At 34.5% G+C, this 13,952-nt stretch overlaps 1 protein-coding gene and 1 non-coding gene across 4 annotated transcripts; one reads left to right on the top strand and one right to left on the bottom strand.

Moving 5' to 3' along the window:
• Positions 1-2,653: 2,653 nt before the first annotated feature.
• LOC111900161 (uncharacterized) lies at positions 2,654-4,896 on the top strand. Of its 3 annotated transcripts, none has more exons than XM_023896033.3 (8): positions 2,654-2,808; positions 3,073-3,176; positions 3,632-3,663; positions 3,767-3,916; positions 4,001-4,074; positions 4,172-4,290; positions 4,356-4,439; positions 4,653-4,896. In XM_023896033.3, the coding sequence occupies exons 3-8, from the start codon at positions 3,657-3,659 to the stop codon at positions 4,762-4,764; spliced, it is 546 nt and encodes a 181-aa protein (XP_023751801.1). In that variant the 5' UTR covers positions 2,654-2,808; positions 3,073-3,176; positions 3,632-3,656; the 3' UTR covers positions 4,765-4,896. The 3 variants fall into 3 exon arrangements, with proteins under 3 accessions (XP_023751801.1, XP_023751803.1, XP_023751802.1); XM_023896035.3 differs by having other exon boundaries at positions 2,689-2,808; positions 3,081-3,176; XM_023896034.2 differs by lacking the exon at positions 2,654-2,808 and adding an exon at positions 2,920-2,952.
• A 918-nt stretch (positions 4,897-5,814) lies between these two features.
• On the bottom strand, positions 5,815-5,895 carry TRNAL-AAG (transfer RNA leucine (anticodon AAG)). Its single transcript has one exon. It is a non-coding gene; the product is annotated as a tRNA-Leu (tRNA).
• Positions 5,896-13,952: the final 8,057 nt, after the last annotated feature.

The following is a 13,952-nucleotide window of genomic DNA, read 5'->3' as shown; positions in this document are numbered from 1 at the left end:
TCAAAGATCTCTTCAACAAGCACTCCTTCAAGATCCAAATGCTCTCTAATTCTCTCACAAACGAATATTAGGGTTTCTGGACTTCAAGGGAGAGTAAAGAGGCTGGGGAAAGGGTATTATGTTCTTTATATAGGGCTCAACCCCCGGGATTAGGGTTTTCTCCACACAGCACCAACTCGCCGAGTCCAGCCACCGACTCGCCGAGTTGGCCACTTAACACGCGACCAGAATCGCGACCCTACTCGTCGAGTCTACCCATGGACTCGCCGAGTTGACCATCCACATTTTCACTTTGAACCCTAAATTTGCACTCCTGAACTCGGGATGTTACAGTAAGTTTTTTTTTTTTTTTTTTTTTTTTTTTTTTTTTTTTTAATTTATAATTTTTCGAACTTTATTAATGTTAAACAATTTGAAAAAAAAATACAAAACTTAAGTTGTTGGTTTTTATTCAATATATACGTTAATTCATACCATTTTTATTTTTATTTTTTATACAATCATACATAAAAGTTGATCTAGATTCGTTAATTATTTATAACAAAGTCATAAAAATATTAAAAAATAACTTTGAAGTTTAAAAAAACCAGTTTATTTAGATTTCAGTTTATTTTAGTAGCCCGTAGATGTTAAAAAAACAAACAATCTTATTTTTTCAGACTGCAGACATGTGGTTTACCTCTTCTACTGCAGATGTCTATAGATGTGGTCCGCAGACTGCAGACATTTTGCCTCAGAAAAAACAAACAACACTTTATTGTGTTTCGATCCTTCATATTAAAAATAATGCTTCAAGGTCAATGAAAATAATATATATATAAAAATAATGCTTCAAGGTCAATGAAAATATAATATATATATATATATATATATATATATATATATACATACATATATATATATATATATATATATATATATATATATATATATATATATATATATATATATATATATATATATATATATATATATATATATAGACACACACGGTTCAGTTCGGGTATCAAACCCTAAAATTTAGGGTTTTAGAATCTGCATGAGTACGCTGTGCGTACGCTGGGCGTACAAGCATGGCTTCCGTGTTCTAATCTCTTGAGTACGCTGAGCGTACTTGGCATAGTACGCCCCGCGTACAACACTTCTCAGCCCAATCATAAGGATCCAATGGTCCAAGCCCAAATTAATTCCACTCATTAAGCTAATAATAATATAATTGGTACCTTATTAATACCGGATGTTACAGTCCTGCTTTGTGTTGAAGGCCAAGATACCTAGGGTGGTCCGGATAGACTGGAGACCCGAGAGGCGGTCCAGTCAGGCTGAAGGCTCGAAGAATGGTCTAGATAGGCTGTAGGACCTACGAGGTGGTTTGGTCTTGCTAAAGGCTCATATATGCATGCTGTTATCTGTATGGTGGTTTGTGGTATTTTGGAGGAACTCACTAAGCTTTGAATTACAGTTTGATTGATATGGTTTTAGGTACTTCAGAGTTCATGGGGTAAGGCGAAGGCTTGATCGTGCACATCCTTTAGAATTTATGAGATTTGATTTTGGAAACTCTCATTTATGATTTTGACATTTGGGAACTATGTTTCATAAACATTTATGGTTTTGGATTGTTTTTGAAATTGAAATTTTTTACCTTGATTTTTAGGATGTTACAGTTGTCCTGTGAAGTATTTTAGGGGAACTTACTAAGATTTGGCTTACAGTTTGATTTCATTGTTTCAAGTCCATTAGATGATCGGAGCAAGGCGAAGGCATGATTGTGCATATCATCCTTGGACATTTTATTGATAGATAATTTTGGGGTACTCTGATTTATGACTATGTTTTTGGAAACAATGTTTTGTATGATTTGTGGATTATAAAATGGTTTTAAAAATGAAAATTTTTACTATAATTTTTGGGACGTTACAAGTTGGTATCGGATCCCTGATTTGAAAGAATTGGATGAATATTTGTGTGATTCCAGACTCAAACTATAGATCTTCAATATTTTTATAATTAACTTTAAAATAACTAAATGAGAGAATGCGATGTGTACAATCAATAGGATCTCAAGGAAAGTTATTCCCTAAGATATTCACACTTGTTTTATGTGTATTGGTAGGGAGGTAAGAAATTTTTATATACATATTTTCTTAACAAACAAACGAAATGAATCATTAGATGATTCACAAGAAAAATTAAAAAAAAAACACCTTAATGATCAATTTTAAGGAAACCAAGAAAAAAATCATTTTTATAACAATTTTAGTAAATATCAACAAAATTATCGTAAAAATGAATAATCAAAATGTTTTGTCAGAATATCTTTTTGTGAATCATATTAATTTTTATTCATCTAGTGATTAATTTGTTTTGTTTGCCATATATATATATATATATATATATATATATATATATATATATATATATATATATATATATATATATATATATATATATATATATATAATATGAAAAAAAGTTTAGGATAAAAATATAAAAAACCATAAACCATAAAGTTTTATTGCGAATTCTATTTTATAATAACTTGAAATATGGGATGACGTATAAGTAACAAAAATAGAAAAAAACAATGCCCTATTTTTAAAACTATTAAAGATTTTTATTTTATGTTAATACTCCTTTTAAAAAAGTTGAGTTGCTTTTTAGTGGCTTATGACTTAAGAAAAAGACAATAATACCCTCGTTAACCAATCTTCTCTCTTTCACGGCTGATGAAAAACTCGCGTTCTTCATGAACTTCACTCCAGCTGCCAAATTCCCTCTACCCGTCGACCCTTCTCCGATCTCCTGGTAAGTGTCCTCCTTTTTTTTTTTTTTTTTTTTTTTTTTCTTCTGCATCATGAAGCACATCGATTCCTTTTTCTGGAATCGATGAGGCTAATCAAATTTTTTTTTTCTGGAAACGAGATGACGCATATAAATTTCTTTCACGTGGTAAGTCTCTTTCTTTTTCTGAATCATGAAGCAAATTGACTTATTTTTCTGCAATTGATGAGTAACACAGTCCTGAGAGGCTGAGACCTGGGTGCACTAATTTCCAATTCTCCATCGCAGACTAGCAGTATAGCACCATAGTCCGCCATCGATCGACACTCCTTCAGGCGCCGCCACACTCCGCCTCCCCCATCCATCGCAAAACGGCTTCTCCTTAAAGCTTGGTGAGTACTTCCACAGTTCCACTCTGCCTGCAATTGGTTTAGCAAGATACTTTACAGCCACAGCCTTTACACAGATAATAAGAATACGGAATGATTTGTAATAAACGAAACCATAAGTAGAAGAAACAATAACAAGAATTCAAAAGTGAATGATGCCAAACTGTAAGATTAATTTAATTTCTACAATACATCAATTTTTGCCCCAAGTTTTATCATCATCTTCATCTGATAAATCTTCCTTTGACAACGACAATTTTGCCCCAATTTTTTCTTTACTTTCTTGCCGATGTTAGGGTTTAGGGTTTATGATATTAGGGACATGTTTCATTACAGAGTGTCAATTGTTTGTTTACATTTATAGCTGTTAGAGCATCCCACAAGTAAATACCTTGTTCTGTTCATATCTAGATCTCTGTATGCAGCATTTACTAATTCCATTTACTTTGTATTTACAGATAACGTTAATCAAAAGGAGCAATCATGGATGGTATGTTGCTTCATTTTTGTTTTTGTTACATTACATATATTCATTTCTATTGATATATATGAGTGTTGTGACTTGTGATTGGAAATTTTGAATGAATGTTCAGTCGATGCTCAACCAACAATGGAGGAAACAGTTCTTGTTGGAGATGATCTGATGTTAGGGCCACCATCACCACTCATTCCACCTGAAATTGCTTCACATGTTCTTGAAGGTGTTAATTTGTGTGATGGGATTTTGAGAAACCTTTTTCTGTGTAAGTTTTTCATCTTCATTTCCCAATCGTTTTGCCCATTGGCCATTTTTCATGACAAGTTATCTTCTCACTTAAAAACTTTAGGTCTGCAAGTTAATGATATAGAGCCATTTTGTCAAGAAGAGATTGCTTTGTATCGAGAGTGTGCAGAAAAACGGGTATAATTTTTCTTTTTTCTTGTTCTTTAACAATATTTGTTGTGGTTTTGAATTGCAAAGATGATGTAGATGACAATATAAATATTAAATATTTTAGGACAAGGAACTAAGAAAACGTCTTCAAGAGAGCGAGTATAAATTAGGGTTATCAATGCCTTTAGATCAAGCAAAAGAAAGAGCTTCTCAACTAGAGTCTGAAACCACAACTTTAGAGAGGTATGCTATATTGTTAATGATTCTTGTTTAAATATTTTTTAATTTTTTTTAACTTGCATTTTTAGGCGATTGATTCTTGCAAGTGGGATGGAAGGTGCAGAAGGGTTTCGCCAAAGATGGAGTTTACATGGTCGTCTTACTGATACAAAGTAATATTCATACACCCATTCACAATTTTATTAATTGGTGTAGCTTATAATTCTTCTTGTTATTATTTTTTTTTCTAAAAGAAATATATATATATATATATATATATATATATATATATATATATATATATATATATATATATATATATATATATATATATATATATATATAACTTTAAAGATTTTGTTAATTCAATTGCACATGTTATGCAGGAAAAGAATGGAGGCATTAAAGGAAGGACTTGAAAATAGGAAAAAAGATGATGAACCAGTGGCAGTGAGTGTTAAAGGTTCAACCGGAGGAAAAAGATGGTTTTTTTGGTGAAAATAGGAAAGACCATTATTTGAATATATAGCTCTTTGAAATGAGATTAAGGCAACTATATTATGTGTAGAACTTGATTTTAGACAAAATTGATTGGCTAAATCTAAACTATCGGTAACTTGAAGGACTAAACTTACAAATTCGGGAAAAACGTAGGGTTAACCTTGCTTTAACTAGTTTTGGACAAAAAATGTTAAGAACTTAACCATTCTAATTCTTTTTGAGAAGTTTTATGATTAGAAGGTGAAATAGAAGCTCTACAAAGGGAATCAAATGGAGAACTTAAAAGTTTAGTGGTTAATGTGTGTATAAGTAAAGTTTTAAACATAAACACACTTCCCTCTTCACTCCTACTTGGAAAAATGGTTTTGGTTTGAGATAGAGTAATGGTGATTTTAGGATTTAGAAGGAAGATTGAAGTTGAATTGAAAGATTAGGGCTACAAGTCATCAATAGGTTAGAAGGTATATTCCAATTGAACCCAAGACATATTTAAATAAAGTCAATAGGAATACCAACTTTATCAAGATAAACAAACGAACGTAAAAAGATTGATTTTTGTTGAGTAAGATAAAATTGCAAATTCTCCTTTTGTTTCAACTTAATTTGAGACTTTCACTTTCATATAGAGAAACACATGTTTAAACATTACACAGCTTTGTAATTTCACCTTTTGTCATATGCTTTTGTAATATATATGTATTCAATTATACAACTTAAAATAATATAAATACTTACCAATATTGTATCTTATAAGTTATTTTATTACACTTGAATGAATATGAATATAGTAAGAAAACCATAGAAATTTATACGTGATGCTTCTCTGTAAGAGATACATGGTAATGGTAAAAGCAAACAATCATCTAAAGTAGTCCTTTGTGAAGGAGAGCATTAGAATACATGGTGTATGTGACATTCATCAGTTATGATTGTTTAGTCAAAGCTTCAGTTACTCTTGGCTGCTTTTTAGTTTTTAAGATTCCTATAAATATAACTCAATTTCTGTTCAAAATATATGTTATAAAAGGCAGAAAAAAAATTTAGGAATGTTGAGAGTGGGATTTGAACCCACGCCCTTTCGGACCAGAACCTTAATCTGGCGCCTTAGACAAACTCGGCCATCTCAACTTTTGTTCTCATTTTTTCTTTTTCTGTATAAAACCGAATCCGTTTGTTTATATAACCAAACATAATATAATTAGTCTTATTTTTCAAGTTTCAATATTTCAGTTTTATTGTTTGGATTTTGTAGTTATTTTTGCACTTGTGATTAATATGTTTGATTGTATCTTTTACCAAAAAAAATGAAATTAAAGAAGCATCATAAGTAACTCGTGAGCAAGACTATATATTATATATACATGAATGATGTTTTCAGTAAACTTAAAAAGACTTTAATTAACGGAAAACATTTTACATGATCTTGATGCAACATGCATGTGTCTGTCTATGTGTGTGTATACTATATACTATGATGAGTTATGTTTCATTCTCACTTGAAATACGTTGCTATATATCCAATTAATATCATCAAAACAAAATCTTTATCATCATAATCAAATAGATACCTTGATGCAACTATAACTTTTCACCTTATATACCTTGTAACAAATCATCTTACCCTGACCAAACACAAAATCATTTTCATTTTCACAAAAACAAAAAAATAATCTTCTTTCTCATTGAGACACACCATCCATGAACCATAATTGATTGTCAATGTTGCGACAATCTTGTACTACTAATATAACATGTTTTGGAGTGTATAAATGATACGATAGATTGATGATAGATGCATATGTTTTAGGCATGAAAAACTGATCATATTCATATAAGATTATTCATGAACCCATGAATAATCTAATCTAAGGTAGTGTTTATTTTTTGTCTGCAGATCTGCGTGACCTCTTCTGTCTGCGTCGCACAGACCACGCGCAGACATTAGCCTTCGCAGACTGTTTGTTTTTTGGGTTAATGTCACTGTAACCCAACCAATTATTCGGTTTTGATTTAAAAGGTCCCTAATGTATTTTTTTGGTGGTCTAGGTCATTAAACTTATATGTGACCTGTTAATTATACCAACAATCTATTTTTTACCCGATTTTACCGGTTACACCCACAAATTGAAGCTCATTTTCCTTGTAAATCTCTAATATGAAATCCTTAAGTATCTGGGCTATTGTTATCGTCGTTGACATGGTTGCTGAAACTTTCCATGTTTTATTCTAAATTTTGATGTTGTATGATGCTACATGCTATCTACCTTCAACCATCGGCTTCACCATCCACTATCATACACCATCACCACCTGTCGAAAATTCATCACTGGAAATACCATCCAACCACATACACCACCATTCAAGCTTTCTTCGACAACCACCTGCTCCAGTCGAATCTCTACAGTGAAACACAGCCTACCGAACACCATCTCCCGGCACACATGCAAACTCAGCCATCTTAATATCACAAACTCCACCATTTTAACCATCAGCTACATTTCTTCCTTACACCATCGACTTTTATACCACCGGGAAAATACCGAGAACAACTCGAAAGCCACCAATGAGGAGATGAGAGCCACCGATGAGGATACGAGAGCTATTTGCACTTTTTATCCTCCACACAATCCCTACAATTTAATGCTTCTCAAGTTGTTACTGTTGCAACCTTCTCCTCTAATTTCACCAATACAATCCAAGTCAATGTTGAATAATACTTTAATGGAGCCACGCCCACTCACATGAATATCTTAAAGATGATCCAAACAAACAACTTTTTATAACTTTTAATTGAAAATATTATTTGAACTGTAGCATCATAAACCATATTTACATGTTCCTTCAAAAAAAATTTAAATGCTTCCACATTATTCCTAGGATAAATGCTTGTGATATTTGGAATTATTTCAAGTTCCGACTCCACGAGTTGTAATAGCTCCATTTTGTTGACATTTTGGCACAAACCTGATAGCTTGGGTAGCCCACACAAAGATAAAAACTTCATCTTTATGAACGTTATTGTCTCTTTTCCAGCATTTTCAGTAAAGATGATGAGTTCTGCTACTTCTCGCAGTTATTATTTGTCATGATAATAGATCGTTTATTTATATTCCTATGACTAAGTCGAGTTCCATCAGAAAATCACATATACAACTCTTCAAGGTTGGCCAAATTTTTCTCTGACACCTTGTGATGGTAAGGGGGCCGAGGAAAACATGTTCATGAATGGGGGATGTTGACGGTGGTTTGCAGGTGCATAAAAGGTGGCTAATATGATATAAGGGTGGCGGTTCTCGGTAGCTACAGTGAAGCCGATGGTGAGGGATGTTTCTAGTAGAGGTTGTAGTTGCTAGACTTTGCACAGAGATAATAGTGTTCGACATGTTGTGTTTCACTGTGCAGATTCGAATGGACCAGGTGGTTATCGAAGGAAGCTTGAATGGTGGTGTAAGGTGGTTGGATGGTATATCCAATGAGATTTACAAGGAAAAGGAGCTTTAATTAGTGGGTGTAACCGGTAAAACCGGGTAAAAAATAGATTGTTGGTATAATTAACAGGTCACATATAAGTTTAATGACCTAAACCACAAAAAAATACATTAGGGACCTTTTAAACCAAAACCGGATAATTGGTTGGGTTACAGTGACATTAACCCTTGTTTTTTTGAAGACTGCAGATCTAAAAATGTCTGCGCGCCCTCTTCTTGGCGCAGATGTGGACCTGAGTCTTCTAACATCTTCTAGCCTAAAAAAACATATATATCTTTATTTTTTTCAAGTTTTTTTTTTAATTTATATTTTTTCCAACTTTTTTAATGATAACAATTTGAAAAAAAAATTACAAAACTTAAAAAAAAAAACTTTTGACGATACAAACATTATATTTTTGACAAATTTATAAATAAAGATTTATTACAATAATAGTCGTTGAACCTATTATATAAATATGAAAAAAAATCATAATATATTCATATATTTTTTTGCCAAATTTTATAAAACTTTATTTAATACAGTATCGTCAGTTTCTCGAGAAAATATTTATGGCACGTTTTTAATGGATCTAATTGAAAAAATCGAAGTTTATTTCCATCCATTTATGTATCAAATTCTTTGATCACTAATTATAATGTTTAGTTATGATTTTGCAACCAAAGTTGTTGATTTTTATCAAATATATACGTTAATTCATACCATTTTTATTTTTATTTTTTATACAATAATATATAAACGTTGATATAGATTCGTTAATTATTTATAACAAAATCATAAAAATATTAAAAAATCACTTTGAAGTTTAAAAAAATCAGTTTATTTTAGTAGCTCGCAGATGTTAAAAAAACAAATAGTCTTCTTTCTTCAGACTGCAGACGTTTGGTCCACCTCTTCTACTGCAAAGGTCTACAGATGTGGTTCGCAGACTGCATACATTTTACCTCAGAAAAAACAAACAACGCCTAAGTATCTAACCCAACCCTTTGAAGAGACTTCATTGACATCATATTCATATAACGATAAGATATATCTGCAACCCTACAGAAAATACTCCTTTATTCCCTCCTACTATATGCAAATATATTTAAATGTGAAGTAATATAACCGAGTTCAGTTTCATGCATGTTTTGTTATGATCATATACTTACTTTTTTAACATAACAAAAGACCACCTAACCCCCCCCCCCCCCCCCCTTTTTATGTTTGAGTTGCAAGAAATTCAGCCTAAGATAATCCAAGAGGACATTTACAATTCTAGGCACAGAAGTCGTAAGTCAAATTACTAGAATGATTATGTGTTTGTTTGATGAAAACGGGAGCTTAAGAATTTCGTGTGTCTTTTTTAAAAAAGAAGAGTCGTTTATATAATAAACGAGATTAGGGTTTCTATTAGAGTTGACTGTCATGGGTTGCTTTGGAAGCAAGTTAGGAAATCTAAGAGCATGCGGTATGGGCCAAAAACGAGAAGCAACATGCTGATGTGGCATGTCTCAACGGTGTCATGACGGGGAGAACACCACCCCCCAACTTGTTGAATCTTGTTATGGTGGATCTTGTGGTAACGAGGACGAGATAAAACAAGAAAAATGATTGGCTATCTCCTTCATCAACCAATCAAATAATTTTCTCTATTTTCTCTCTCTACCTCTTAACATGATATAACATCTGGAACACCATTTCCCCCTTGGTGTTATGGTGGTGTTTTGGATGAGGTGACACAAATTTGATGTTATATCCCGTTGCCCACACCCAATGCTCTAAAATTTAATGTGGATTTAAGGTTTTCAAAACTGACGAATTTCGTCAGTTTTACCATAATCACTCTCAAAAATTCGTTTTTCCCACTATGTCCATATATATATATATATATATATATATATATATATATATATATATATATATATATATATATATATATATATATATATATATATATATATATATATATATATATATATATATATATGAAGAGTTTTTGGGGCGCTGCCCCAAACCCCTTGGACCCTGCTAGGGACGCTGTCCATTTGGAAACTCCGGACCCAGGGGCGCTGCCCCCGAACCCCTGACTTGTCGTCGAACCGACTTCTAATTCGATCTTATACATGATTGCACTCCGCACAAACCCGTACATATATTAGAGTACAAATTATGAAGCCCCTTAGCTCCCATGTTAGTTCCAGTTACATAAAATGACATGGTGACACTAAAATCACCAACAATATGCCTCTAGAAAATTAAGAGATGAGCCGATAACTTGGTTGATGAATGAAGAAATCAAACAAGACATATAAGCTCTTTATATTTTGAAGTTTGGACAAAAGATATTAGTTCCTCTTCTCTTACTAGTGTACATTAATTATTAACATCTGCAGATCTGATTAAAACTTAATTTCGATGATTCAAAGTAATGTTTAATCATCTGAAAGAAAGAAAGTTGTAATATAATATGGATCTTTCTCAACAGGCAATAAAAATCGGGCACTTTTAACACTCTCTTTTGGCACATTAGGAAAGTTGTAATATATATAATCACCTAAGGAAAACTGTAAGAAAACAACAAAAATATCAATGAAGAACATGATATCACAAATGTAAAAGTAAGAACCTTCCCTTGTGGAATGATCATTCTTTTCAACATTGTTTACTAATTGGTTATATATTATGTTGCAAGACGTAGCTAGTCTGCTTAATTGATTTTCTTGAAGAATGCATGCATACTCGGAAGGAAGTTTTGCAGCAAAATCTCCACAGCAACCTAAAGACAAAAAGTCATTAGTCATTATCACTAGTGGAAGGATATAATATCTCAAGTCTCAATGCAAATTTAGTTCCAATTCCAAACATAATCCTGGTTGCTTCATCATGATCGGTTACTATGAGTAGGCTATGACTATGATTATTTTATGGCACAACTACTCTTCCACATCTATGGTTAGATGAATGTGGGTAGATGTCCATTCAGATCAACTAAGCAGATATATACCATGAAATTATAATGATTAATACATATTCTTAGTTAATTCTAACACTATTCCAGAGATAGCTAGGATTCATTGTCTACTGGTGATCCTTATCATAGGAAGAAATGTCTCAATGAAAATCCTAGGGTGCGTTTGGTTGTGGAAAATTTTCCAGTTTTCCAGGAAAATTTTCTAAGGAAAACGGAAATTTTGAAAATGCATTTGGTTCGTCAAGTTTTCCAAAATTTTCCACGAAAACAAAAATTTTCATTTTCCCAAATTGTGTGCAAATTAGAAAACTCATTTTATCACTTTTCCAGAGTTTTTCATTTTCTAAAAGTTTTCCACAACGTCATTAGAAAATTGGGTCTATACGCTTTCATTCTAACAGATCGGGCCTATACGCGTTCTTTCTAATAGATACCCTAATCAGTCGCTCTTTCCATTGTGTGATTCAAGCATCAAGCGTCTCCTCCATCTCACCTCTGATTCATCACCGGAGTGCCGGTTGCTAGAGCGCCAATTGTCGGGCATCTCACCCCTTTGACCATCAGAGCTTCTGGTTCTCAGATTACTTCTGATTCAACACCCATCGTAGACTTTTCCCTAAACAATTCTTTAGTATTCAATTTCCCCCATTTGCCAAATTGCTTTAAATTCTGTTTCTCCCCCTTTTCGGTTTCAATTCATTTAGATATTATCTCTTTATGTAGCACCCGCTTCCTAGTATGTATTTTATTTTAGTAATTTTGCATTTTTGGCCTGGGACTTGGCAAGTTGAAGGCCCAACTCGCCGAGTAGAAGCGGGATGAGTGTAACATCCAAAAATTTACAACCAATTTAAACTTTTCAAAAACAACCGATATTCATTAAGTTATTACAAAAAGGTGTCCAACTCATTTTTTATCAGAGTATCCCAGGACATCAACATAAAACTGAGGAGCGGTACGATCACGCCTTCGCCTTGCCACGGTCTCCTGAAGTACCTAAAACAATACACTAAAACTGTAAGCCTGAAAGCTTAGTGAGTTACCCACAAAATACCAACCACAATACCACACACATATCATATCATATCATATCATAAACAGAACAGCCATGCATATCGAGTCTACAGTGTGACTGGTCCACCTGCACCAGGCTTTCAGTCCACTCGGTCCACTCTCTCTCCGAGTCTACAGTATGACTGGTCCGCCCGCATCGGGCCTTCAGTCCACCTAGTCCACTCTCTGAGTCTACAATATGACTGGTCCGCCCGCACCGGGCCTTCAGTCTGTCTGGTCCGCTCTCCGATCCTCGACACGTCTGGTTCGCCCTCTTGGGACCTTCAGCCTATTCGGACCCCTCGTCGGGCCTTCGGTCTAACCGGTCCGCCCTGGGTATGTTGGCCTACAACACAAAGCAGGACCCGCCTCAACCCAACCCCAGTCCAACAACCATGTGCACATAAACATATAATGTGCACATATAATGTGCAGGGCCTTCGGTCTAACCGGTCCGCCCTGGGTATGTTGGCCTACAGCACAAAGCAGGACCGGCCTCCACCCAACCCCAGTCCAACAACCATGTGCACATAAACATATAATCATATAACATCTCACAACTAATCAAACCGATCCAACATATCACATAACATAGCAACATCCTAACCAGGATACCGACCTAACCGGTCACTAGCATAGCATCATCCTATATACCAGGATACCAACCTTAACCAGGTCTCTAACATAGCATCATCCTATATACTAGAATACCGACCTTAACCAGGTCTCTAACATATACCATCCTAACTACCAAGATGCAAACATAGCAAAGCAATATCGTAACAAACAATACCCGGACTTCCATCCGATAAAGGGTCGGCCTTGGTGCCGTAGACCCTGTCAGTATAGTGAGGATAACTCACCTGAAACTGCCGACTTAAAGAAATAAGACCACGCTGCTCCAACCACCATCACGAACTCCACCACTGATCATTACCAAATAACCAAAACCAATAAACACCAATAATTACCAAAATACCCTTGGAAGTCAAACTGGTCACCCCTTGGTCCAAGTCAAAGTCCTCAGTCAAAGTTAACCTTCCTGGTTGACCCTACTCGCCGAGTCAACCCGTTGACTCGTAGAGTTCCTATGCTCAGAAACTCCCAAGCCACGACTCAACTCGCCGAGTCGCCCCAATACTCGTCGAGTCCAACAAGCTCTGAGTCCCTTCTTGCTCAACTCACCGAGTCATCCCTCGACTCACCGATTCACAGCTTAACCAGAAAAGGTTAAGGTTCCACGACCAGACTCGCCGAGTCCAAGAACAGACTCGCCGAGTCCAAGGCAATCTTCAACAGACTCGCCGAGTTGTTTTTCCAACTCGTCGAGTCCAAACGTGACATCTTCATTCAGACGATTTTAGGACATTTCATTGCTTCCAATACATAGATCTGGACTCCTAGGGCCAAATTCACACGTAAAGTTTCCAACATTACATGCATGCAAGGCTCAACAAGCTCCAAAGAAGCTACAAGGAGGTTTCGGGACAAATAATCAATCCCCATGGCTGATGCTTTAAGCTTCCATGGCTCACTATTAACCTAGATCTGAAGTTACCACTTCATATCTAACCTCTAAACTCGAATGGATTCCAATCAAGCTAAAATTCCCAAAACAACAACCAATAATGGATCTAGAAGGAGAAAACTCAAGGTAATGACTTGTTACCTTAGAAATGTGCCCAAGAAG

Source organism: Lactuca sativa, chromosome 8 (genome assembly GCF_002870075.4).
Source record: "Lactuca sativa cultivar Salinas chromosome 8, Lsat_Salinas_v11, whole genome shotgun sequence".
Classification (NCBI taxonomy): Eukaryota; Viridiplantae; Streptophyta; class Magnoliopsida; order Asterales; family Asteraceae; genus Lactuca; species Lactuca sativa.
Note: the sequence above shows the minus strand (reverse complement) of the source record. Positions and strands in the feature narration are given on the sequence as shown.

What these genes read in the sequence shown, in the direction of transcription:
- LOC111900161 (XM_023896033.3), top strand. An exon ending in GAAACCACAACTTTAGAGAG is followed by an intron (nt 4,291 to 4,355) that starts GTATGCTATATT and finishes TTGCATTTTTAG; the next exon opens with GCGATTGATTCTTGCAAGTG. An exon ending in GGTCGTCTTACTGATACAAA is followed by an intron (nt 4,440 to 4,652) that starts GTAATATTCATA and finishes CATGTTATGCAG; the next exon opens with GAAAAGAATGGAGGCATTAA.